General features: G+C 35.3%; 1 protein-coding gene across 1 annotated transcript in view; it reads right to left on the reverse strand.

Moving 5' to 3' along the window:
* Nucleotides 1-27,597, reverse strand: part of DOK6 (docking protein 6) — a 419,479-nt gene that overhangs the window by 241,175 nt on the left and 150,707 nt on the right. Inside the window, exon 3 of the mRNA XM_004279999.3 lies at nucleotides 9,673-9,787. Coding sequence (XP_004280047.1) covers nucleotides 9,673-9,787 — 115 coding nt within the window. The remainder of the gene's footprint in view (nucleotides 1-9,672; nucleotides 9,788-27,597) is intronic.

A 27,597-nucleotide genomic window follows, 5' to 3' on the forward strand; every position in this document is an offset into this window, starting at 1 on the left:
ATAGTTAATCAAGTCCAGGAAGCACAGAGAGTCCCATACAGGATAAATCCAAGGAGAAATACGCCAAGACACATATTAATCAAACTGTCAAAAATTAAATACAAAGAAAACATATTAAAAGCAGCAAGGGAAAAACAACAAATAGCACTCAAGGGAATCCCCATAAGGTTAACAGCTGATCTTTCAGCAGAAACTCTGCAAGCCAGAAGGGAGTGGCAGGACATATTGAAAGTGTTGAAGGAGAAAAACCTGCAACCAAGATTACTCTACCCAGCAAGGATCTCATTCAGATTTGATGGAGAAATTAAAACCTTTACAGACAAGCAAAAGCTGAGAGAGTTCAGCACCACCAAACCAGCTCTACAACAACTGCTAAAGGAACTTCTCTAGGCAAGAAACACAAAAGAAGAAAAAGACCTACAATAACAAACCCCAAACAATTAAGAAAATGGGAATGGGAACACACATATCGATAATTACCTTAAATGTAAATGGACTAAATGCTCCCACCAAAAGACACAGATTGGCTGAATGGATACAAAAACAAGACCCATATATTTGCTGTCTACAAGAGACCCACTTCAGACCTAGAGACACATACAGACTGAAAGTAAGGGGATGGAAAAAGGTATTTCATGCAAATGGAAACCAAAAGAAAGCTGGAGTAGCAATTCTCATATAAGTTATATATATATATATATATATATATATATATATATATATGTAGTTTGCTTGAGTGCAGTGTTTTTTGTTTTCTGTACTGAATTCATTAGCATGGGTCGGTATAAAATTTAGCATAGGTCAATATGTAATTTGTAAACTAATAAGGTCTTAAAAGTGAGGAATTAAGTCTTTTAAATTTAATTATTTATTGCAAAGAGCAGAATAGCATACATAAACAGGTGCCTAAGGAAAACTTGTATTCTAATATGGAACTCTCATGAACACCTTTTTTTTTTCTTCTAACGGTATGATAGTAGGCCATTTGATTATTTTTATGGCTTTAACTTTACAACAATGAAATATTCGTAAATTTTAAAAAGTATTTTTCTTTATTTGATGTGGGTGGGATACTGGAGAAATGAAAGGTCAAACATCTATTGAGGAATCCATACTTGTCTATATATTGTGTACTTTTATTTCAAGAACTGATTTAAAATTCCTAAAAGGATGCTATAATAAGTTATTATGCCATTTTACAGACTGAATTAAGTGAATTTCAGGGAGGTATGAAACTTGCCTAAGGCTATCCAGCTACCAAGCGGTAGAAGTGAGAATTAAATCCAGGTATACCTATAAAAAAAAATAAAAAAAAAATAAAAAAAAAAAGAAGGCGAGGGCAGCACCAGGGTATGGGGTTGTTAGTTTTATAGGGGTGAGTAATTTCACACGCTGATGAGTGGGAGGAGTATTCCAGCTATTTTGGGGAAGGGGTGGGGATTTCTAGGAATTGAGCCACCGCCCACTTTTTGACCTTTATGGTCATCCTTGGAACTGTCGTGGCACCTGTGGGTGTGTCGCTTAGCTTGCTGATGTGTTACAATGAGTGTATACTGAGGCTCAAGGTCTAGTGGAAGTAGACTCGTCCGCCATCTTGGACCTATTTTGTTCTAATCAGTTTATGTTGTGTCCTCGGGCTATGTAATTCTTTTAAAGGTTGTGCCCTGCCCCCTTTCCTCCTGTTTCATATTGAATATATAATATTTACCAGAGTATGTTTTAATAATTAATACATGATATATTGTATAATTAATTTATATATCATATATATAATGATATCTATAGGTATTTGTTCTAATAAGTCATTAAAAATAAATGAATTAAAAAAAAAAAAAGATATAGACTACTCCATCTTAATATCTATCTGAAAAACATAATTTGCAAGAAAAAATACTCAAATTCCTTGTTTTTAAGTACTTCCTTTTTTCCCATTGGCATGCCACGAAGCTAAGACAATTTTAAAAAATTGTGCCATGGCTTCTTAAACACTTTTACTACCATCTAAAAGCAGACTGTTACATCTACACATAAAAAAATGGTTTAAAAATAAATAATACTTTCAAATTAATCATAATTTAAACTAGTTGAAAACTCTTTGCAAGAAATGCAAAAAAAAGCCTTCTTCATTTTTACACTTAGATCTTGCCGCAGTCTCACTGTCAGGATATTCTTCTATTGAAATTTAAGGCTATTTTCTTTTAAAGAAGAGCCTTTCATTTCTCAAAAATCGTACATGAACCATGAAACTACCACCACTGCCAAAAAAGAAAACAAAAGCTTCCAATTTCAGACCTGTGGGCTACAACCGTGAGTCTAAATTTCAGAATTATGTAGAAACTTAATTCAATATCATTCTTATCTGAAATAAGACGCTCTGGTATTGCCTATGTACCCACAACACAATTCAGTACAAATAAAAATTGTAAAACAACAGTGAAAACTGAAACATACAAACAATAAAGAAAATGCTCTTTTATCTGTTTTGGAAAACCAATGTTCTGGTTGTTGTTAGGGTTTTTTTTTCTTTTTTTTTAACATCTTTATTGGAGTATAATTGCTTTAAAATGCTGTATTAGTTTCTGCTGTATAACAAAGTGAATCAGCCATATGTATACAAATATCTCCATATCCCCTCCCTCTTGCGTCTCTCTCCCACCCTCCCTATCCCACCCCTCTAGGTGGTCACAAAGCACTGAGCTGATCTCCCTGTGCTATGTGGGTGCTTCCCACCATCTATTTTATTTGGTAGTGTATATATGTCAACGTCACTCTCTGACTTCGTCTCAGCTTACACTTCCCCCTCCCCGTGTCCTCAAGTTCATTCACCACATCTGTGTTTTTATTCCTGTCCTGCCCACACGTTCTTCAGAACCATTATTTTTTTTAGATTCCATATATATGTGTTAGCATACGGTATTTTTCTCCTTCTGACTTACTTCAGTCTGTATGACAGACTATAGGTCCATCCACCTCACTACAAATAACTCAATTTCATTTCTTTTTATGGCTGAGTAATATTCCATTGTATGTATGTGCCACATCTTCTTTATCCATTCATCTGTCAATGGACACTTACGTTGCTTCCATGTCCTGGCTATTGTAAATAGTGCTGTAAACAACATTGTGATACATGACTCCTTTTGAATTATGGTTTTCTTAGGGTATATGTCCAGTAGTGGGATTGCTGGGTTGTATGGTAGTTCTACTTTTAGTTTTTAAGGAACCTTCTTACTGTTCTCCATAGTGGCTGCATCAATTTACTTTCCCACCAACAGTGCAAGAGGGTTCCCTTTTCTCCACACCCTCTCCAGCATTAATTATTTGTAGATTTTTTAATGATGGCCATTCTAACTGGTGTGAGATGATGTCTCATTATAGTTCTGATTTGCATTTCTCTAATGATTAATGATGTTGAGCATTCTTTCACGTGTTCGTTGGCAATCTGTATATCTTTTCTGCAGAAATGTCTGTTTAGGTCTTCTGCCCTTTTTGGATTGGGTTATTTGTTTTTCTGATATTGAGCTGCATGAGCTGCTTGCATATTTTGGAGATTAATCCTTGACAGTGGCTTCATTTACAAATATTTTCTCCCACTCTGAGGGTGTCTTTTCGTCTTGTTTATGGTTTCCTTTCCTGTGCAAAAGCTTTTAAGATTTATTAGGTCCCATTTGTTTATTTTTGTTTTTATTTCCATTTCTCTAGGAGGTGGATCGAAAAGGATCTTACTGTGATTTATGTAATAGATGGTTCTTCCTATGTTTTCCTCTAAGAGTTTTACAGTGTCTGGCCTTACATTAAGGTCTTTCAACCATTTTGAGTTTATTTTTGGGTACGGTATCAGGAAGTGTTCTAATTTCATTCTTTTACATATAGCTGTCCAGTTTTCCCAGCACCACTTATTGAAGAGGCTGTCTTTTCTCCATTGTATATTCTTGCCTCCCTTATCAAAAATAAGGTGACCATAGGTGCTTGGATTTATCTCCGGACTTTCTATCCTGTTCTATTGATCTATAGTTCTGTTTTTGTGCCAGTATCATACTATCTTGATTACTGTAGCTTTGTAGTATAGTCTGAAGTCTTGGAGTCTGATTCCTCCAGCTCCGTTTTTCTTTCTCAAGATTGCTGGCTATTGGGGGTCTTTTGTGTTTCCATACAAATTGTGACATTTTTAGTGCTCATTCTGTGAAAAATGCCATTGGTAATTTGATAGGGATTGCATTCAATGTGTAGATTGCTTTGGGTAGTATAGTCATTTTCACAATGTTGATTCTTTCAATCTAAGAACATGGTATATCTCTCCATCTGTTTGTATCATCTTTAATTTCTTTTATCAGTTTCTTATAGTTTTCTACATACAGTTCTTTTCTCTCCTTAGGTAGGTTTATTCCTAGGTATTTTATTCTTTTTGTTGCAATGGTGAATGTGAGTGTTTCCTTAATTTGTCTTTCAGATTTTTCATCATTAGTGTATAGGAATGCAAGAGATTTCTGTTCATTAATTTTGTATCCTGCTACTTTACCAAATTCATTGATTAGCTCTAGTAGTTTTCTGGTAGCATCTTTAGGATTCTCTATGTATAGTATCATGTCATCTGCAAACAGTGACAGTTTTACTTCTTTACCAATTTGGATTCCTTTTATTTCTTTTTCTTCTTTGATTGCTATTGCTAAAACTTCCAAAACTATGTTGAATAATAGCGGTGAGAGTGGGAAACCTTGTCTTGTTCCTGATATTAGTCAAAATGGTTTCAGTTTTTCACCACTGAGAACAATGTTGGCTGTGGGTTTGTCATATATCACCCTTATTATGTTGAGATAAGTTCCCTCTATGACTACTTTCTGGAGGATTTTTATCATAAATCGGTGTTGAATTTTGTCAAAAGCTTTGTCTGCATCTACTGAAATTATCAGATGTTTTTTTGCTTCAATTTGTTAATATGGTGTATCACATTGATTGATTTGCGTATATTGAAGAATCCTGGCATTCCTGGGACAAAGCCCACTTGATCATGGTGTATGATCCTTTTAATGTGCTCTTGGATTCTGTTTGCTAGTATTTTGTTGAGGATTTTTGCATCTATGTTCATCAGTGATATTGGCCTGTAGTTTTCTTTCTTTGTGACATCTTTGGTTTTGGTATCAGGTGATGGTGGCCTCATAGAATGAGTTTGGGAGTGTTCTTCCCTCTGCTCTATTTTGGAAGAGTTTGAGAAGGATAGGTGTTAGCTCTTCTCTAAATGTTTGACAGAATTCACCTGTGAAGCCATCTGGTCCTGGGCTTTTGTTTGTTGGAAGATTTTGAATCACAGTTTCAATTTCAGTGCTTGTGATTGGTCTGTTTATATTTTCTATTTCTTCCTGGTTCAGTCTTGGAAGGTTCTGCTTTTCTAAGAATTTGTCCATTTCTTCCAGGTTGTCCATTTTATTGGCATACAGTTGCTTGTAGTACTCTCTCATGATCCTTTGTATTTCTGCAGTGTCAGTTGTTACTTCTTTTTCATTTCTAATTCGTTGATTTGAGTCCTCTCCGTTTTCTTCTTGATGAGCCTGGCTAATGGTTTGTCAGTTTTGTTTATCTTCTCAAAGAACCAATTTTACTTTTACTGATCTTTGCTATTGTTTCCTTCATTTTTTTTTTCATTTATTTCTGATCTGATCTTTATGGTTTCTTTCCTTCTGTTAACTTTGGGGTCTTTTTGTTCTTCTTTCTCTAACTGCTTTAGGTGTGAGGTTAGGCTGTTCATTTGAGATTTTTCTTGTTTCTTGAGGTTGGATTGTATTGCTATAAATTACCCTCTTAGAACTGCTTTTTGCTGCATCCCATAGGTTTTGGGGCATCGTGTTTTCACTGTCATTTGTTTCTAGGTATTTTTTTTATTTCCTCTTTGATTTCTTCAGTGATCTATTGGGTATTTAGTAGTGTATTGTTTAGCCTCCATGTGTTTGTATTTTTAACAGTTTTTTTCCCTGTAATTGATATGTAGCCTCATAGCATTGTGATTGGTAAAGATACTTGATAAGATTTCAGTTTTCTTAAATTTACTAAGGCTTGATTTGTGATCCAAGATATGATCTATCCCAGAGAATGTTCCATAAGCACTTGAGAAGAAAGTGTATTCTGTTGTTTTTGGATGGAATGTCCTATGAATATCAATTAAGTCCATCATGTTTAATGTGTCATTTAAAGCTTGTGTTTCCTTATTTTTCATTTTGGATGATCTCTGCATTGGTGAAACTCGGGTGTTAAAGTCCCCTACTATGATTGTGTTACTGTTGATTTCCCCTTTTATGGCTGTTAGCATTTGTCTTATGTATTGAGGTGCTGCTATGTTGGGTGCATAAATATTTACAACTGTTATAAATTCTTCTTAGATTGATCCTTTGATCATTACGCAGTGTCCTTCTTTGTCTCTTGTAAGAGTCTTTTATTTAAAGTCTGTTTTGTCTGATATGAGAATTGCTACTCCAGCTTTCTTTTGATTTCCATTTGCATGGAATATCTTTTTCCATCCCCTCACTTTCAGTCTGTATGCATCCCTAGGTCAGAAGTGGGTCTCTTGTAGACAGCATATATACATGTCTTGTTTTTGTATCCATTCAGCCAGTCTATGTCTTTTGGTTGGAGCATTTAATCCATTTACATTCAAGGTGATTATTGATATGTATGTTCCTATTACCATTTTCTTAATTGATTTGGGGTCACTTTTGTGGGTCTTTTTCTTCACTTCTGTTTCCTGCTTAGAGAAGTTCCTTTAGCATTTGTTGTAAAGCTGGTTTGGTGGTGCTGAATTCTCTTAGCTTTTGCTTGTCTGTAAATCTTTCGATTTCTCTGTCGAATCTGAATGAGATCCTTGCCAGGTCGAGTAATCTTGGTTGTAGGTTTTCTCCTTTCATCACTTTAAATATGTACTGCCACTCTCTTCTGGCTTGCAGGGTTTGCGCTGAAAGATCTCCTTTTAACCTATGGGGATTCCCTTGTATGCTCTTTGTTGCTTTTCCCTTGCTGCCTTTAATATTTTTTCTTTGTATTTAGTTTTTGATAGTTTGATTAATATATGTCTTAGCATGCTTCTCTTTGGGTTTATGCTGTATGGTACTCTCTGTGCCTCCTATACTTGACTATTTCCTTTCCCATGTTAGGGAAGTTTTCAACTATAATCTCTTCAAATGGTTTCTCAGTCCCTTTCTTTTTCTCTTCTTCTTCTGGAACCCCTATAATTCGAATGTTGGTGCGTTTAATGTTGTCCCAGAGGTCTCTGAGACTGTCCTCAATTCTCTTCATTCTTTTTTCTTTATTCTGCTCTGTGGTAATTATTTCCACTATTTTATCTTCCAGGTCACTTATTCGTTCTTCTGCCTCAGTTATTCTGGTATTGATTCCTTCTAGAGAATTTTAAATTTCATTTATTGTGTTGTTCATCATTGTTTTTTGCTCTTTAGTTCTTTTAGGTCCTTGTTAAATGTTCTTGCATTTTGTCTATTCTATTTCCAAGATTTTGGATCATCTTTACTATCATTACTCTGAATTCTTTTTCAGGTAGACTGCCTATTTCCTCTTCATTTGTTTGGTCTGGTGGGTTTTTACCTTGCTCCTTCATCTGCTTTGTGTTTCTCTGTCTTCGCATTTTGCTTAATTTACTGTGTTTGGGGTTTCCTTTTCGCAGGCTGCAGGTTTGTAGTTCCCATTGTTTTTTGTGTCTGCCCCCGTGGGTAAGGTTGGTTCAGTGGGCTGTGTAAGTTTCCTGGTGGAGGGGACTAGTGCCTGTGTTCTGGTAGATGAGGCTGGATCTTGTCTTTCTGGTGGGCAGGACCACGTCCAGTGCTGTGTTTTGGGGTGTCTGTGAACTTATTATGATTTTAGGCAGCCTCTCTGCTAATGGGTGGGGTTGTGTTCCTGTCTTGCTAGTTGTTTGGCATAGGGTGTGCAGCACTGTAGCTTGCTGGTCATTGAGCGGAGCTGGGTCTCAACATTGAGATGGAGATCTCTGGGAGAACTCTCGCCGTTTGATATTACGTGGGGCCAGGAGGTCTCTGGTGGTCCAATGTCCTGAACTCGACTCTCACACCTCAGAGGCTCAGGCCTGACCCCCCGCTGGAGCACCAAGACCCTGTCAGCCACACGGCTTTTGGGAAGTCTAAGATCTTCTGCCAGCATTCAGTAGGTCTTCTGTAGGAGTTGTTCCATATGTAGACGTATTTTTGATGTATTTGTGGGCAGGAAGGTGATCTCCACATCTTACTCCTCTGCCATCTTGAAGGTCCTCCTCTGGTTGTTGTTAGTTTTAATATGCAACATTATTTAAGAGCTCAGAGAAAAGTGAGCTTGTGCAGTTGTAGACAATGAACAAGAAGGCACAGATACTTTTGAATATTAATATATGATACCAGCAAGTTTGGGATGGGTTCTATTACCACATGGGGATTTATATTACCAGTTAACAGACTTCTAAGCAACCGCCAAACAGACATTTTTTGGGTTTTTTTTTTTTGGCCGTACGTGGGCCTCTCACCGCAGTGGCCTCTCCTGTTGCGGAGCACAGGCTGAGGATGCGCAGGCCCAGCGGCCATGGCTCACGGGCCCAGCCGCTCTGCAGCATGTGGGATCCTCCCAGACCGGGGCACGAACCCGTTTCCCCTGCATCGGCAGGCGGACTCTCAACCACTGCGCCACCAGGGAAGCCCCCAAAAGACAGTTTTTAATGATGGAATGAGGTCAGATGACTAGTGAAGCAAGGTACATAAAAGGAATAAAGGCATTCAAGGAAAGAGGAACACTTTGATACATTCTAATTCAATTGAGCAAAGCTAAGATAAGTGTAGGTGAAGAGGTATGAGCAATTTATTTAGGCAAAGTGACTTTATGTTTTTGAATAACATAACCCGGTAATAAATATACCTATAAACTTTAACCATAAATACAGAAACTTTACTCCCTTTTAAAAATTACTCAACAAAGCTTCTCCTAAAGACTCATCTATTATTTGAAATTCACATCTTTCAAACCCTTAGTGCTTTTTGCTTCCATGCATTATAAAATGAATACACCATTTCCCTGAGCAAAATCTTTAAAAAACTATAATAAGCCAACTAATATATTACACAGCACAGGGATTCCAAAATCAAAAACACTGCAAGTTCCAACAATAACCTGCCTTGTGACTCAGTAATGCCAGAGTGTTTTATGAACTGGGATGCTAAAGTTCAATCTGAAAGGTATTTCATTGTAATACTGAGAATCCATGAAGGCAACCAGTCACTCAAAGTTCTGTTTTGAAATGTTTGGGGACCGCGGCTGTGCCGTGCCACACTCCTGCACAGCAGCACTGTTATCGTGCTACCAACTGCTTCCAGCTGCACACTCAGCAAGGACCAGAACACACAGCATGCGCTTGCCCTAACGGCTTCTCACCGGCATTGTTTATTTAATTCTCCGAGCTTGAAAGGAAACCTCAAGAGTCCTCAGACCACCTGGGAGCAAAAGCCCGACACATAATAAACAAGCACCCAAAACATCTGTAGAAATAGATACACTGAGCTTCTTACTAAAGCCTTCCACAGAACATTCTCATCACAATAAGCCATCCTATTCAGTGGTAGATCTTAATCCATCTGGGCTATTGTCTCAGAAGCAATTCCATATCTTCAAGCTGGAGACAAGGCTATAATTGCTTACCTGACTCACAGGCAAATGTCTTTGACGTTTCATCATGAAAGATAATTGCCACTGCATGCTTCTTTGTCTCTCGAGGCAGCCTGGTTATATTTTTGATGTTGTGCAGTTCAGTTACCTTGAAAGAAAAATATTTTTAACTTAGTGTACAGTACATGCTATATATATATCGGTGATTACACAAAATGATCAGTTATTACTGTCTTAAGCCACTTTCCAATGGCTATTTTTACTTGGTAGCCAGGTATGATGTACTGGGTGAAAGGAACTGCTGTAAATAGGCCTTTAGTCATGTGGTGGTCAGGTGTAGGCGAAGGGACGTGTTCCACAGTCCTGTCATTAGGTCTCAGTCTTTAGCGAGCCTGTGCCTCTGGACTGTGAGCTTAACAAGTGTTTCTCAGTCCTCCCTAACCATAGGTGGGAGAGGATGGCTAGAGTGGGCAGAAACTGGGTATTTACCTTGTCTTTAACAAGGGTACCAGTTTTGACTTGATCAATGTTCAATGCTTTCACTTTATCACACATTATAACTGAAAATGAAGGGTTTTGATGAAGGGAAATGATTTAATTCCATTTATGATTCACAATGCCATCCTAGAAGCACTATCAATCACTAACTAGTGTTCTAAGTGAAGAAAGATAAACAGATATATATTTAAAAAATTTTGCTCCTCCATTTGTGAAGATGATACCTCTGATGTTGATTAGGATATACTAGTATAAAAATAGTTTAAATGACCAATTCATAGCTAAAAATTGTACTGATGACACATAATATCTGTAAAATAAAACTATGTGGCTACTTGTTAAAGAGCTTTATGCTTTTTGTCGTATTTCCTTTTAAAATCTGTAGTGATCTAGACTTCTAGCCTCATAAAATAACATGCTTATCACTCAGTGTTGCTGTGTAGGCTGTCCATAGGGGCCCTTTTGTTCTTTGTCACAATGAATTTACAGTCTACTGTCTACATTCTACATTGCAGGAAAATTCATTTTAATATATCTTCTCTTCATATTTGTTTTTTCTCTCTCCTCGTCATTATCTCATTTAAGATTAACATGCAAAATTAAAATGGGTAAGATAAGTGATTTTAAGTTAAATAAACTAAAAATTATTTGCTTCATATATATGCATATATATAAACACCTATATGTATTGATTTGTGAATTATACATATACTATATCTATCTATCTATCTATCTACCTACCTACCTATCTATTTGGAAATACTCATTTTCCCTTCCAGTAAAGAATAATTAGACACTAATATCTTACAATGTCTGAGGTCTAATACTCTGGGGAGAAAGATGAGAATTTTTTTTTGGAACAATGATTTGCATATTATATTTAAAGTACATTAAAGCATGTTCTCAATGATAAATTCTTGAATGTTTAAACGATTTGATAACTGACTCAAGTAATATTTAAGCCAAATTTTTTTCTAACATAGTAAGTTAAAGATTTTAAAAAGAGATATTATTTTCAAGCGTTATTAATTTTAAATAAACAAATGATCTTAATAAAATTAAATAGAGACTAAAAGCAATGAAGATTATGTGTTGCTTAAGAACTGATGCAATTTATGTCAGGTGAGCATGAAGTGATATGCTGCTATGTACATTATATATAATATCTAGTTGTACCAAACAATATCATAAAAACATTTACTATTCTGCTCAAAGGTTCTTTCCAAATATGTTTATTTACAAATATAAAAGAATATTGGAACAGATATCGTAGATTACATCTTTTTTTGTCACCTCATCGCAAAAAATCAACAGAACAAATTAATAAATACCCTAGCAAAATGCAGCAAGCACTAGAGATCTAACTTTAGTGCCTTAGGCAATCTGACAGATGATGTAGTTCAAACAAAGTGTTTGCTCTTCTGTAACATTTACATTTAGAAATGCAGAGAACCTCTTCAAGCAGACATTGTTACACTGGTTTCCACAACAGTGCAAGGCTTTTTGTTGTTGATCAATAGTGCGATGCCACCCACTTCAGTGTGTGCCCTAACACACTGAAGAGATGCCAGAAAGCAAAATACTCATGAGGAGCATAAAATTCCACTTCTCAGATTGTCTTGGTTAGGAAATTCAAGTGTTATACTAGATTATAAAATGTTACAAAATCATACCAGAAGGTACCAAAATCATACTTCGAAGATTTTCTAAGGAGTTGGTATACCTTTGGAATTTGATATATCTTTAATTCAAAATATATTTTAAAAATATTTAAAATCATAACAATTTACATCAAGATATATTTGAGTCTCCTGTCCTCACTTTTCACTCTCAGTACTATATGATTTTACCATCCAGTACAAAACTACTTGTATTTTCTTACATGAAGACAATTTTTAAAAGAATGTCTTTAAATGTTTTAAAATAAAAATGTTTTTATTAGTCTAAAACCTAACAATGTGACATAAAAGTAATTATGAACTTTTATTAGGATTGTGAAATCCTAGAGCATTTCAATAAAATATAACAATAAATTATTACATCAATTAACAATTCAATCCATATATCTGAAATATTGATTTTTCATATTGCTATAAAAGGACAAAATTTTAAAGTTTAATAATAAAACATTAAAATAATTACTTTAAATATGAAATCAACAGAATTCAATTAAAGGAAAAATTACTTGAAAATAATTCTGGTTGTTCAAGTCTAAGTCAATAAATGCCACAGTCAATAATTAAAATATTGAGGTCTAATAAGTGATAGAAGTAAAGCCTAAATATAAACATACCTAAATGATGACTTTGCTACCTGGTGTTATTTAATATTTATTTCAAGGAGCAATCCCCAAGGAATTCATAGTGATAAGAGTCAGAGGTAGAGTGTTCAAAGAAAAAACACATAATATTTTTCTGTAGGACTTCATAACATAGTTGGGGCGATAATATTACAAATGATGGTGATAAACCCTGTGATAGCCAAACAAACACAGAAGAAGAAAGTCTGTATTTCTGTAACCAAGTTGTGCATTGGTCACCTGTACCAATCAATGTTACAAAAAAACCTGGATTTTAAAGCATAAGTTAAAAAAGTATATAGACAGCTTACAACCTTACTCTCCTGCCCTATTTTGTTCATGTGGCTTATATCTATTAATGATCACAATAAGAAATATTAGTACTTATAAAGTATTCAAAATTTTTTATTAATATGTTTAAAACTAATAATAAACCATTTTATGATAACACAAGTACTATTTTAAAATTTTAAAAATTTTCTTAAATAGGCAAAGAGTGTTAATGTTTTTACATTTTTGCAAAACTCAATATCTGGCTTAAGAGAAGACAGCTTGATACTCATTTCTGCTTCTGAATTCAGATACATGGTTTTGATTACGTATATACAGAAAATAAGTCCTCACACAGACATGAAGTTGCAAAAGGGAAGAATAGTTTAAGAGCATTTTCAGCCAACTGTAGATATTCTTCAATTCTGTCTCCAAAGTTGACATATTTCTTTTAAAGGTTACTACCACGGGGGGTCTGACATAGTGTCATACACGTTTTACAATCTGTTGCATTAAAATCCATAGGTCTCTTTTCACCTTTGACTGATTTTGGGTAAAACACTGGTTCACTGAGTTATGAAGATCTTATAAATGTCAACATATTTCATTATCAATATAAAAAATTCATCAATATCACCCTTGGTTTCCCCAAAAAAAGTCTGTAAGTTTTGAGAAGTTGTTAAGCTCAAGAATGCAGACACAGTAGGTGTCCAAATTTTAATTTTCATCTGAAAACTTAAAATTTAGCTTTGTTAATAAATACTGTCAATTGTTTTCTTTGAAGACAGGCTCATTTAGTTCATTTTTGAGAAAATGTCTGAGAATTACCCAAGACTGAATAACCATATTTTTTCTGTCAATCACACTTTCATTAAAATAGATGTTCTGTGAAAAAAAATTTTTGCCAGTTTGCTTGTAATTTCAACAATCACACAAGTGCTCCCCCTGGAGATAATCATTTCATGTCAGTATGTAGCAGATGTGTTTTATGGGTTCTTACCATTTTTTCACATACAGTATTAAAAAGATGTACTTAAAGGTCTAGATTTAATAAAGTTATTTTTATTGTTTCATCAATATGATCCCTAAGTAAAATGAAAATACAATTGAAATATGTTTTGTTTGTTCATTTGCTTATTTGGGTGAATATATGATGGTAAAGAATACAATGACTTTAGTTGCATTTATTTTTACTGCTTTGCTTAAGCCTTTGGTGTCATATCCAAAAAAATAATTGTCAAAACCAATGTCAAGGAGATTTTCCCCTATGTGTTTTCCTAGGAATTTTATTGTTTTGGGTCTTACATTTAAGACTTTAATCCATTTTGAGTTGATTTTTGTGTAAGGTGTAAGAGAAGGTTCCAATTTCATTCTTTTGCATGTGCATATCCAGTTTTCCCAGCAACAATTATTGATGACACTATCCCTTTCCCATTGTCTCCCCTTGGCACTCTTGTTGAAAATTAGTTGATGAAAAAAAAAAAATATATATATATATGTATGTGTATATATATATATATATATATATATAATTTCTGGGCTCTCTATTCTGTTCCACTGGTATCTTTGTCTACTTCTATGCCATTGTCATACTGTTTTGATTACTATAGCTTTGTAATATAATTTTAAATGAGGAAGTGTGATTGCCTAAAGCTTTCTTAAGATTGTTTTGTGGTTTGATACAAATTTTATCAAACAAACAAAATTTTGATACAAAGTCTTTCTTAAGACTTTTGTGGTTTGATACAAATTTTAGAATTGTTTTTTCTAATTCTGTGAAAAATGCTTTTGGAATTTTGATAGCAATGGACTGAATATTGTATATTGCTTTGGGAAGTATTGATGTTTTAACAATATTAATTCTTCAGTCTATGAACACAGGATATTTCTATTTATACCTGCTTCAATTTTTTTCATCAGTGTGTAATAGTTTTCAGTGTACAGGTCTTTTACCTCCTTAGTTAAATTTATTCTTAAGTATTTCATTTTTTTGATACTATTGTAAATGGGATTGTTTTCTTGATTTCCTTTTTGGAGATATCATCACTGGTATAAAAAAATGCAACTGATTTTTGTATGTTGACTTTTTATCCTACAGCTTTACTGATTCATTTATTATTTCTAACATTTTTTATGGAGTCTTTAGGTTTTCCATATATAGGATCATGTCATCTGCAAAAAGCAATAATTTTACTTCTTCCTTTCTGATTTTGATGCCTTTTATTTCTCTTTCTTATCTTATTGCTCTTTCTATTACTTCCAGTACTATTTTGAATAGAAGTGGTGAGAGTTGGCATCCTTGTCTTTACCAGATCTTAGAGTAAAAGCTTTCAGTTTTCCTCCATTGATTATGATGTTAGCTGTGGGCCTTTCATAAATGGGCTTTATTTTGTTGAGGAAATTTTCTTCTGTACCTATTTTGTTGAGAGGTTTTTTTAAAAATTATGAATGGATTTTTGACTTTGTCAAATATTTTTTCTGCAGCCATTGAGATGATCACGTTTTTTATCTTTCATTTTTTAATGTCGAGTATTTCATTGATTGATTGATGTGCATATGTTAAACCAACTTTGCATCCCAGAGATAAATCCCACTTTGTCGTTATGTATAATCTTTTTGATGTGCTGTTGAATTCAGTTTGCTAGTATTTTATTGTGGATTTTTGCATCCACAGAGATATTGACCTTTCTTTTCTTGTGGTTTCTTTGTCTTTGCTTGCCTTTGGTATCAAGGTGATGCTGGCCTCATAAAAGGCCAGCGTTTGGAAGTAATTCATCTACTGTTTTTTAAAAAGTTTCTGCACAGCAAAGGAAGGAATCAATGAAATGAAAAGGCAACCTACAGATTGGGAGAAAATATTCATAAACCATATATTTGATAAAAGATTAATATCCCAGGGCTTCCCTGGTGGCGCAGTGGTTGAGAATCTGACTGCCAATGCAGGGGACACGGGTTCGAGCCCTGGTCTGGGAAGATCCCACATGCTGCGGAGCAACTAAGCCTGTGAGCCACAACTACTGAGCCTGTGCGTCTGGAGCCTGTGCTCTGCAACAAAAGAGGCCGCAGTAATGAGAGGCCCGCACAAAGTGATGAAGAGTGGCCCCCGCTGGCCAGAACTAGAGAAGGCTCTCGCACAAAAATGAAGACCCAACACAGCAAAAATAAATAAATTAATTAATAAACTCCTACCCCCAACATCTTAAAAAAAAAGATTAATATCCCAAACATATAAGGAATACATGTACAATACTCAATAGCTAAAAACAAAACAAAACCAAATAACCTAATTAAAACACGGGCAAAGGACCTAATAGATGTTTTTCCATAGAAGACACACAAATGGCCAACCAACATGAAAAAGGTGTCCAACATCACTAATCATTAGGGAAATGCAAATCAAAACCATAAGGAGGTATCACCTCATACCTGTTAGGAGGGCTGTTATCAGAAAGTTAAAAGATACGTGTTGGAGAGGATGTAGAGCAAAGGGAGCCGTGGTACTGGTAGTGGAAATCTAAACTGGTACAGCCACTATGGAAAACAGTATGGATGTTCCTCAAAAATTAAAAATAGAACTACCACACGATCCATCAATCCCTCTTCTGGGCATATACCCAAAGGAAATGAAATCAGTACATCAAAGAGATATCTGCGATCCCATGTTCACTGCCGCATTATCCACAATAACCAAGATAGGGAAACAATGTAAGTGTCTGTCAATGAATAAATTGTGATATACATATAACATATAAAATATGAATATTATTCAGCGCTAAAAGAAAGAGATCTGGCCATTTGTGACATCACACATGAACTTGGAGGACACTATGCTAAGTGAAATAAGCCAGACAGAAAGTAAAACACTGTATGATCTCACTTGTGGAATCTAAAGAAGTCGAATACATGGAAGCAGAGCAGAATAGTAGTTAATGGTGTGCAAAGTGGGGAAATATTGGTGAAAGGATACCTAGTTGCGGGTATGTAGGGTGTTAAGTCTAGAGATCTAATGTACAGCATGATGACTATAGTTAATAATACTATATTGTATTATGTATTGTATTGTGACCAGATTTCAGGTGCTCTCACCACACACACACACACACACACACACACACACAAGGTTAACTATGTGAGGAGATGGCTATGTGAATTAGCTTGACTCTAGTCATCATTTTACTATGTATATGTAAACCAAAGCAGCATGGTGTACACCTTAAATATACACAAATTTTACCTTTTAAAAAAGAATACAGTAACTACTACTATTGTTTGGAGCCATTGCCTTGATTTGTGCTGCAGTTTTACCTATTATTGCCTTTGCACCAAAACAAAGTGAAAATGACAAGTAATATATTAGTACTATGATGGAAAGAGTGTTGTTTTCATGGGCCACTCTGAGATCCACTGCTCCAAATATAGCTTTGTCCCAGGCCCACAACACCTGCTCTGTCATAAAACTCTGTCAAAGTCTACTTCATGAGCTCTCTTACTCCTTCCCTTCCACAACTTCACTACTCATCCAGACTCTCACTCTTTCTCATCTTAAATATTTCCATTATTTTTCCATCAGCTGTCATACTCTTCATCTTCCATTATCTTGTTCACACTGATCGTAGACTAATATTGTTAATCCAAACATTTGATGCTGCCCCTCACGGCCTTAAAACCATTTAATGACACCTCAAAATTAAGTTCTCACTCCTTAGCAAGGACTTGACAACTTTAATGACTCAGTTCCTACCTGTACATCTAAACTCATCTTTCTCTACACCAACTCTGAACACAAGTTGTGTTCCAGCCATATACAAAATCCTTCAATTTTCCTGAATAGAAACATGCTATTGAAAGGTTAGGTAGTCTTTCACAGAATAATCTTCTTGGGGTTCCCGATTCCTTCATCTTCCTGTCAAGCTCACAATCATTCATCAAGACCAATGGCAAGCCTCCCTTAGTCTCTCCTGAATGACTCATGCATGGTTAATAACTTATCCCTGTTGGTGATGGAGGGGTGGGATGTTTCTCAAGACCTTGACAGCTTGATCTGAATTTAGATGGCTCCTTGACTCATTATGAAACCTGGTTGTGTTCTTACACTGGACTCAGTAAGTAAATTATTGAGTTGTTCCTTTACTAATTCATGTCATTTATTTATTAATTCTTTAACATAACTAGACTTCAACATAGGATTTTTTTTTTTGCATCTTGACTATATGCTTTTCACAGTGAAGACCAGTAGGCATCTGTTAAGTGATTATTTCTTTCATATTTGATGAGAGAAGAAAAGACTAAAGATAAAGAAGAGGATAGCATACAGCTGCGTTGGGCTATATGTTCTGAAAGGGAGGGCATACTTCTATGTATAACTTATGAGGTAAGTCAGAAAGAGAAAAACAAATATTGTATATTAAGACATATAAGTGTAATCTAGAAAAATGGTATAGATAATTTTATTTGCAAAGCAGAAATAGAGACACAGACATAGAGAACAAACATATGGCTACCAAGGGGGAAGGGGGGGGTGGGATGAATTGGGAGAATGGGATTGACATATATACTCTACTATGTATAAAATAGATAACTAACGAGAACCTACTGTATAGCACAGGGAACTCTACTCAATGCTCTGTGGTAACCTAAATGGGAAGGAAATCCAAAAAAAGAGTGGATATATGTATACGTATAGCTGATTCTCCTTGCTGTACAGTAGAAGCTAACACAACATTGTATAGCAGCTATACTCCAATAAAAATTAATATAAAAGAGAACAAACATCAGAGAAGCTGCTTCACTTGTACATCAAAATGGTTAACTAGATTTTACTTATTCTACTATTACTTAGTTTGGTAGAAGAATCTGATATGGGTTGAAGGACATAGTGATATTTTTTCCAATTAAGCCCAAGTTTTTCAGAGGGATTTTATTTGCATACTAGCAACAGTTAGAATAAACAAATTAATGTTTATTGCACAATTTAAAAATCATCATACTTTTTATGTTATATACCTTTCCCCTTAGCATAACTGTGCAAATTAAACTAAATATTAGCATTCAATGCAGATCTTACAAGTATAAAATTAATTTTCACTATTTAGTACATAGATAAAAAGTTGAAAAAGGCATATTTACTGAAATTATTTTTTGTTTTAAAGTGTCTTATCAATTTACTGTCATGACAATTGAGATCAGATACTGCCTATTTAGGCACTCAGTTTCTTTCTTTAAACCTAATCTTATTTTGAAAAGTAAAAGACATTAACTTTCAGATTTTTTCAAGTATATTTAAATGAATTTGAAAATAAATTGCACTCCTTTTTCTTATTAATCTTACTAATAATTCTTCTCAATCCTGACATTTTACTAATCTTCTATGGTTGGTCTAATTAAGTCAGAGTTTTGAGTTTTGAGAATAGACATTTTTAGGAGCTAGTTTAATAAAATTCACTTTATTAGGATAGAGAATATTGATTTTCCAATAAGAAAAAAAAGTGGAAGTTTTAAATTATTACAATTAATACATATCAATCTCTTTTGAAAGCTTGAGTCCTAAGTTTTCATAATGCTAATTTAAATACTGGTGTTATCCTATGCATTGTATACTTCAATATTCTGGTCATAATATTTGCATAGAAATTTTATAATTGCTTCCTTTCAATATAATTTATATCAATTTTCCAATAGCTGCTTCCTTACATTTGTCTCCTGTCACTGAATAATATGAATGTGTACCACTGAAAAACTCAATATAACTCATTTTTTAAGCTCCTTGTGACAGATATCATGTACTCTGATACAGACCTCCCATGCTTACTATTTGACAATCCCAACATGCTCATAATCAATAATTACAAGTTCAGTCTTTTAAATCTTTGAAAGACTTAAGGTCTCTCAAATATTAAACTACATTATGAAATGCATCTTCTAGAAAAAAATAACTATGGATAAAATTACATTAGAATTAAAATTAACTATAGTAGTCACCATTGGCTGTCTACTCAGCATCCAGTTCCAGTTCCTTCATTCATAACAGAATCCGATTTTTTTCAGTTATGCACCCCTACATCATGCAGCCCAAGTGCCCTGGTAGGCATCTCTCACCTCTAGTATCATGGTGGAACTTGTTACTCCTAGGGTCACAGTCTCCTTGCTTGTGATTAGTTTAAGAAAGAGAACATGACCTGAATATAACCAATGACTTGTGAACAGAAGTCTTCTGGTGGCTTCTGACAAATGTTTTCTTATCTGGAGGTAACCTCCAGATAAAACTAGCCCCCTTCTCCAGTGGATGTTGTCCTGTCTGGATGTCATAATTCAGAGATGCTACAGTTATCATTCTACTAGATCGAAGGTGAAGGCAACTTTAAGGATGGCAGAGCAGAGATAGGAAAGAAAAAAAACGAACCCAGGTCCTTAATTTTCATTCTTAAGCAGAATCAAGAATGAACCAAACCCTGAAGCCATTTTCTTTTTCTGGACATGCTGTAATATGTGAAAATGCTCTTCTTTAAGTTGTTTGAATTGGAGTTTCTGTTATTTTCAGCCAAAAACATTCTAACTTATAAAACAGAGAGCTAAGCTTTCCTCATTTAACAATGGGAAATTGCTGTCCCTGTCTGGGTGGCCGTCCTACAGTTAGAGTGATGACCAGAATCAGGGCCATGCCTCCTGCTTCTCACACTAGTGATCTTTCCACCAACTTATGCAATAGCTATTGCTCTGAAATTCATGCTATTTAATAATGGCAAATAATGGCTAATCGAGAAGTTATTACAGGAAGGAGAATTCAACTACCAAAGAGACCCAAATTGTAGGAATGATGAAAGGAATCCCAGAAAAACTCATTACCTTATTACCCCAAAATATTTTGAGGTTGTCTATTATAAAAAACAAAAAAGATAATCTATTTTCAGGGCTAAGAAATGCAGAACATTAGTACAAAGGAAAAATAAGCACTAAAATAGGAAATGTACATACGTCTTTCTCTCCTCTTCTCTCCCTCCCTCTCTCTCTGTCTCTCTCTCAACATGTGTAAATTTAGTGTCTAATAATATGTTTCACTAACTTAAGAACAAAAAGGCATGAAACAGCTCACTCAGCCCTAGCATCATTCTCACTCTGAGAGGCACAGCTTTGCTACACAGATACTAACAGAGACTCTACAGCTTCTAGGACTTTACTTACTAGATGCACAATTTTAAATCTTTAATTACAGTAATGGTTGAATAGCAGCCCACTAAAAGACAAGTCCAAGTCCTAAGCCCCAGAACCTGTGAATGGGACCTTATTTGGGAAAAGGGTCTTTGCAGCTGTAATTAAGCGAAGGACCTTGAGAGGAGACCACCCTGGATTCAGTGTGGGCCCCACAGCCAATGACCAGTGTCCTTAGAAGAGCAGAGGGAGCTTTGAGGCAGAACACAGTGGACATGGTCACGTGAGTGTGAGGGCAAAGGCGGAAGCGATGCTGCCGCAAGTGAAGGGGTTCCTGGAGCTACCAGAAGCTGGAAAAGGCAAGGGAGGATGCTCCCCTAGAGTCTCTGCAGGGATGCAGACCAGCCGACACCTTGATTCCTGACCTCTGGCCCCCAGAACTGGGACAGAATAAACTTCTGCAATTTTAAGCCAAATTTGTGGTAGTTTGTTAGGCCAGCCTGGGAAACTAATACGATTATACAGTAGTATTTGAAAATGAACAGTCCAATTTGTGTTTTAAAGTCAGTAGTCTTGAATGAAAGTAAAATGACAGAAAGAAAATGATGAAAAATTTGTATATAGCCCTGTTTCTCTAATAAGATATTAGTTTCTTAAAAAGCAAAGAATATATCGGTATTTATTTTGAGTCACCTAAAGTATGGTTAACATCAGAAAGTGCCTAAACATAGGTCTCAAAATTGATAGACGGCATGAGAAAAATCACATGGTTACCTCAGCAGATTAAAAAAATAATATAACTGATAAAGTTCAACACCTTTTATGAGAAAAAACCCCTCAATATGTCAAGTATAGAAAGGATTTTTCTTTAAAGTTTATTACCAAAATTTATTGTACTTCATGCACAGTCCCTTTAGTACTGGAAACTTGGCAAGGATACTCTCTGCCAGTGCCTCACTGTAACATAGGTCCTAGACAAGAAGTTAAGAAAAAGGTTAAGAAAGGAGAAGATAGAACTATCACTATTTGTAGACAATATGATCACTGACATGTAAACGCTAGCAGCATTAATAGAAAAATAAATTATTAACACAACTAAAGTATTCAACAATACTGTCAAATACAGTCAACACAAAAAGTCAGCAGGACTTCTCTACACTAGCAAATATTAACTAGAAAAAATAGTACCTTCACAATAACAAGAAAAGCTGTAACATACCTAGGGATTTCGTTGGAGAAAATTTTAAACCTTAAAAGAGGAGCTGAGTAAAAAGCATATTCCATGTCCTTAGATAAACTGCTAAGGTAACTTTAGAAAGTAAGAACTGAGCGTGTTTGGGGAACAATGTTCCTAACAAATGCCACAACATCGTGTGATCGGTGGTTATTTAAGACAAGTGGCATGTTAGTGGTACAAGAACAAACAAGCAGACAGTACAGAGTAATCAGAGAAAAACATATGTGTGTGAGTATAAGATCTATGCCACCACAATACCTGAGAGGATAGCTCATTTAACAAATGGACAAGTGATAACTGAGTCCCTAAGTATTAAAAAAAATAGATTTCTGTTTAATGCAGGACTCCACAAAGTGAACGGACAGAGGTGAGAAATTATTTACAACATCTAAAATTGAAGTAAGACTAGTGTTTAGAATAGATAAGAAAACCTTATAAAACAGCCAGAAAAATAAACGGCCCCCAGTATGATATGGACTAAAGATATGATCAAAGAATTCGTGGAAGAATAAACTCAGAAAGCAATTGTGCATAGGAGGAATTTCTCAGATTCACTGGGAATAGAAAACTGTATGTTAAAACGCAAATGAATATCAATTTATACCCATCAGATTTGGAAAATTAATGACTAATGGAAAGTATCAATAAGACTGTGAGCATACAGAACCCTCAGGTGCCCTGCGGATGTGCAGAGTGGAGCTGCTTTCTGAAAAGTCATCTGGTTGTACATACTTAAGTACTCACATATCCTTCACGCAACGATCTTATTCTTTTTTATATATGCCAGAAAATTTCTCACATTGGAGCATAAAGACACAGAACAAAATCTTAATTACTTCATTGTTTGAGGTAATGAGAAGTTGCTGGCAATCCAGTTTCCATCACTAGGAAAATGGAAAAGTAAAATATAATGGATATAAACTATGGGGTATCATGTAACGGGTGCAACTGGCAAAATGGAGACACAGAAATGCAAATAGGTCTAAAAGTCATAATGCAACATGAATTAAAAATAAACATAGTACGTTATAATACAATATTACCTAAGTGAATTAACAAAGCAGGACATGTTCAAAAAATCAACAGTATACATTTATAAGATTCACATAAAGTTTCCCATCAAAATCATTATAATGATTATGGAAGCAGAGAGATGAATGGGATTAAGAAATGGGAATAAAATAGATTAATCAAATATTATAGAGATGAATGATGATAGCATCCATTAACTTAGCAATAATGATTAAATCAACCTTTGCAGCTGCCTTCTATCACACTAGAAAAAGAAAGAGGAAAGAAGGAAGGAAGAGAGGGAGGGAGGGATGGAGGAAGGAAGGAAGAAGGAAGGAAGGGAAGGAGGGAGGGAGGAAAATCCACTTCCTAAAGAAAAGTCAACTGAATGATATGTGAAATTGTAGCAGGTCAACTGCTATTAACAATTATATGGCTATTACAACTTTTCGGTGCTCTGAATTAGTCTTCAGCTCAGCTCTCTATGGCTTAGTATGTGGTAACTCCTAACATAGTAACTAATGGGCACAATTATGTTTTGCTAGTAAAGGACACAGAGTGGAAAGAGTATTGGTATGATCATTAATGTATATCAATTCCAAAGAGTATATATATAAGAAAGCTATAAGAGACTCTGGTTAATTCCCTATGCTTATGAGACCAACTCTAGGTGAGATCCATGACTTAACTGCGAATCATGTTTAGCTTGTTTACCTATATATACTTACAGCATCTAGACAGGATATCCAGGATTATTTATACCTTTTTATTTAGATTAAAAAATGCATAGCTTTAAGTAATAGAAAACTCGAATATCAGTGATTGAAATCTGTGGTAGGCAAACTATGGCCTGTGGGCTGGATTTAAATAAATTTTGTAAATAAAGTTTTATTGGAACACAGCCATTTGTTTACGTATTGTCTGTGGCCGTTTAATGTACTACAAGGGCAGAGTTGAAGAGTTGCAACAGAGACCTTAGGATCTGCAAAGCCTAAAATTTTTACTATCTGGCCCTTTACAGATAAAAGTTTGCTGGCCACTGATTTAAGCAAGATTTTTTTTTCCTCACATAATAACTTAGAGGTAGGCAGTTATTGGTGTTAGTTTAGCAGTTTGATAATATTAGAGGCAACAACTCAGGCCCAAATACAGGTATTCCCCACTTTTCAAAAGTTCTCTTTAGACCACTTCCCATTTATTAAAGACCTACATCAGCACCTGTTTTCGCCAGCATTTCTCTCAAGCTCATCTCCTCAGGGCACAAAATGTCTGCTGCATTTCCCACTATCATGTTTTCAATGTAGAAAAAAGGAATAAGGGACATTACTGGCTATATCAGAAAATATAAATTCCTTTCTAACCTTTTAGTAGGCTTAAAATTTTTATCTCATTGGCCAGAAATGTACCTCCATAACTGCAGGAAGTGTAAAAAGTGATCATCTAGCTCTTTCAGTCTCTATACTGAAGATGGGAATGGAAGAAGTGAGTTACAAATGGGTGGACGTTGAGTTAGCAATTAATTCAATTAAACCCCATGCCTGAACTGTCAGAGTTGCATCATGTTTTGCTTCAAATACAGTACCTATCTTGTGTATACCTCCTACAGGCTATGAGGGAAAGGGGATACTCTCACTTTTGCCAGACCAAAAACATCCCTTCCCAAATGAAGATAAACAAAAATTTAAATAGTACACACACTAGAGTTAGATCACAACACAGAGATACTCCAGGTCACCTGACCTAGTCACGGGCGCTTTTTCTCCAGCTGGTCGTAGGAGAGACAGAGATTCGAAGCTTGAGAATGTCTTGGTGTTCCACTGCTGTCTCAGAGAGGGAAAGAGCCACATAAGTCAAGGATTTCGGGCAGCCTCTAGTTGCTGAGAGCAAACCTTCTTGGCAGCCAGCAAGGAAGCAGGGACCTCAGTCGTACAGCTGCGAGGAACTGAATCAGCCAACTCCAGAAGGAGCTTGGAAGCAGGTTTTTCTCCAGAGCCACCAGATAAGAGCTCAGTCTGACTGACCACTTGACTTCACGCTCATGGAACCCTCAGCAGAGAACCCAGCCATACTGCACCTTACGACCTACAGCACTGTGAGCTCATAAATGCCCGTTTTTTGAGACCCTGAGTTGGTGGTACTTTGTTACACAACCATAGTAAGTGAAAGTTATATTCCAATTATTTGTCATTAAACTGCATAAAAGATCCAAGTTTGGGGATAATAATGAGTCTGACCACATGAGTTTATCTGCAAGATGGAACTGGAATAAAAGACAGGAAAGTTGACTTTTACATCCACCATCAGAGAGTCAGCTGTACTAACTCTAAGACTAGGAGAATATCATGTAGCCCTGAGCTTAGCAGGACAATTTCCACTACACCAAGACGACTTTTTATGAAAGGGTAAAAAGGAGAATAGTGGAGAATTACAGACTACTGCAAATCCAATTAAATTTTCATTTTATAGTACCCTGGATTTCTAAATATGATTAACTTGATTCAAAGACATAGAAAAGGAGAACTGGGGTGGGAATAGTTGCATAAAACTTACAATCCCTCTTTCTCTTTTTCTCCAAATAAATGGGGGAAAACCCCTAACTTCCCTGAATATTGTATAGCAGGAATTTAATCATTTCTTCAGGATGTCAAATTCTGTGTGAAAATAATTCTGAGTAGAACAAATTCAACACTTATTTCACTGAATCTCAAAGCCTATGGTTCCCTAAATTAAGAACCTGTTCTCTAATCAACAAAATCAGTTTAGTGGCTACTATTGGTTTGTAACCTAAGATTGTTTAATGGGTAATGAAAATTTTACCTTTTGTTATTAGAAGTATTAGATAACTCTGCAATGACCTATATGGGAATAGAATCTAAAAAAAGCGTGGATATATGTATATGTATAACTGATTCACTTTGCTGTACAGCAGAAACGAACACAACACTGTAAAGCAACTATACACTAATAAAAATTAATTAAAATAAAATAAAATGGCCACTGGGCCAATGTAAACACACACACACATACAAAAAGAAGTATTAGGTGTAAAAAGGATTTACAATTTTTAAAATATTATATAATTTGAAACAAATATGAAACAGCGTTATTTATAAAATAAAAGATGCTACATAGATATTTATAGCAAGGTACAAAGTAATAATTCAAGAATAAAGTCTCACTAAAATATTCTTCAAATTTTAAGTTGTAAATGAATATGCATGAAATATAATATATAACTTTCCATTAATGGTAGAAAAACAATTTATCCTCAGTGAATATTATGCAATTAGCTTTTCCCTTATTGCATCTGTCAGATATTATACAACTAAGCAGACTTTGTTAATGGGTAAGAGATTTTTAAAAATCCAAAATACATTGATGATATTCTGAAAGAATAATTAAGGGCACTGGATCTAAATCCATTAGATAAATGTAACAATGCTTCAGAAATCATGGAAATAATGTCATAACAAAATTGTGCTGTTGAATATTCTTTCTCAAATTTACTATCTGATTTACCACGGAAAATGGCTTGTTTGAAATCACAAGTTACTTTATCATGCAAATTGGTCTCAAAATTTTTCTAACGTTGGTATGAATTATGTCTCTGGTTTCAAAGATGCAAAATCTGAGGCTGAAATGACTTGCACAACCATAACTGTTTTAAGTTTCACATTGTCTTACATGAAGCTGTCATCTCACTTTCTGAGCTATGATATTATTTGTATTTTACAGACAGGAAAGTGAGAGAAAGACATTGTTTAAAGCATACTATGTCTTCCTGATGTAGCACCACTGCAGAGGATTGCCTCCTACACACACAAGCGAGTAGTTTTAAAAAGTGAATAAAGACAATAATTTTCCTAACATAAATCATATTGCTGCACACTCTAAGTCAAGCCCAGATTAATCATACAGATATTTTCTAAGAGTCTGATTCCATATTTCTCAGCGAACAGATATCTGTCATAGAGCAATAGGTTATAAACAAGTCCTGATTGCTGAGTGATTGCTTTTCCATGGCTTTCTTAAGCCACACAGAATGATTCTTATTGGAGATATCTTAGATGTTGCAAAATTTCAATTGACCTTGACTCAAGTATTACAAACATCAAGTCTAACTCTGGGAGTTCCCTATTATTTTGAGATCACAGCTCCATAAATCCCCTCCATCCAAAGGTCTTAACCCATGGTCTCTCCTGCTGATCTCTGAGAGCTGTCCATTCACAGCCCATCCATCTCTGTCAGTGAAGGTGCATCCAGCCTTGGGCATTTCTCCCCTTCATCTTATCCTACATAAAACCAACTTTTCGTATTCCATTTCTATGAGTCTTCCCTGAGTGACTAGCACTAGTGCTCAGATATTATGAGACAATTAACAAATGATCATGGATTAACTGTGACTGTCACAGGAACCAACGTGTGTGTCCATAGGAGCTTCTGTTCAAGAAACTGAAACGTCTTCAAACTAAGAGATTACAGCTAGATGAATGAATGA

The sequence above is a fragment of the Orcinus orca genome, chromosome 15 (assembly GCF_937001465.1).
Source record: "Orcinus orca chromosome 15, mOrcOrc1.1, whole genome shotgun sequence".
Lineage (NCBI taxonomy): Eukaryota > Metazoa > Chordata > Mammalia > Artiodactyla > Delphinidae > Orcinus > Orcinus orca.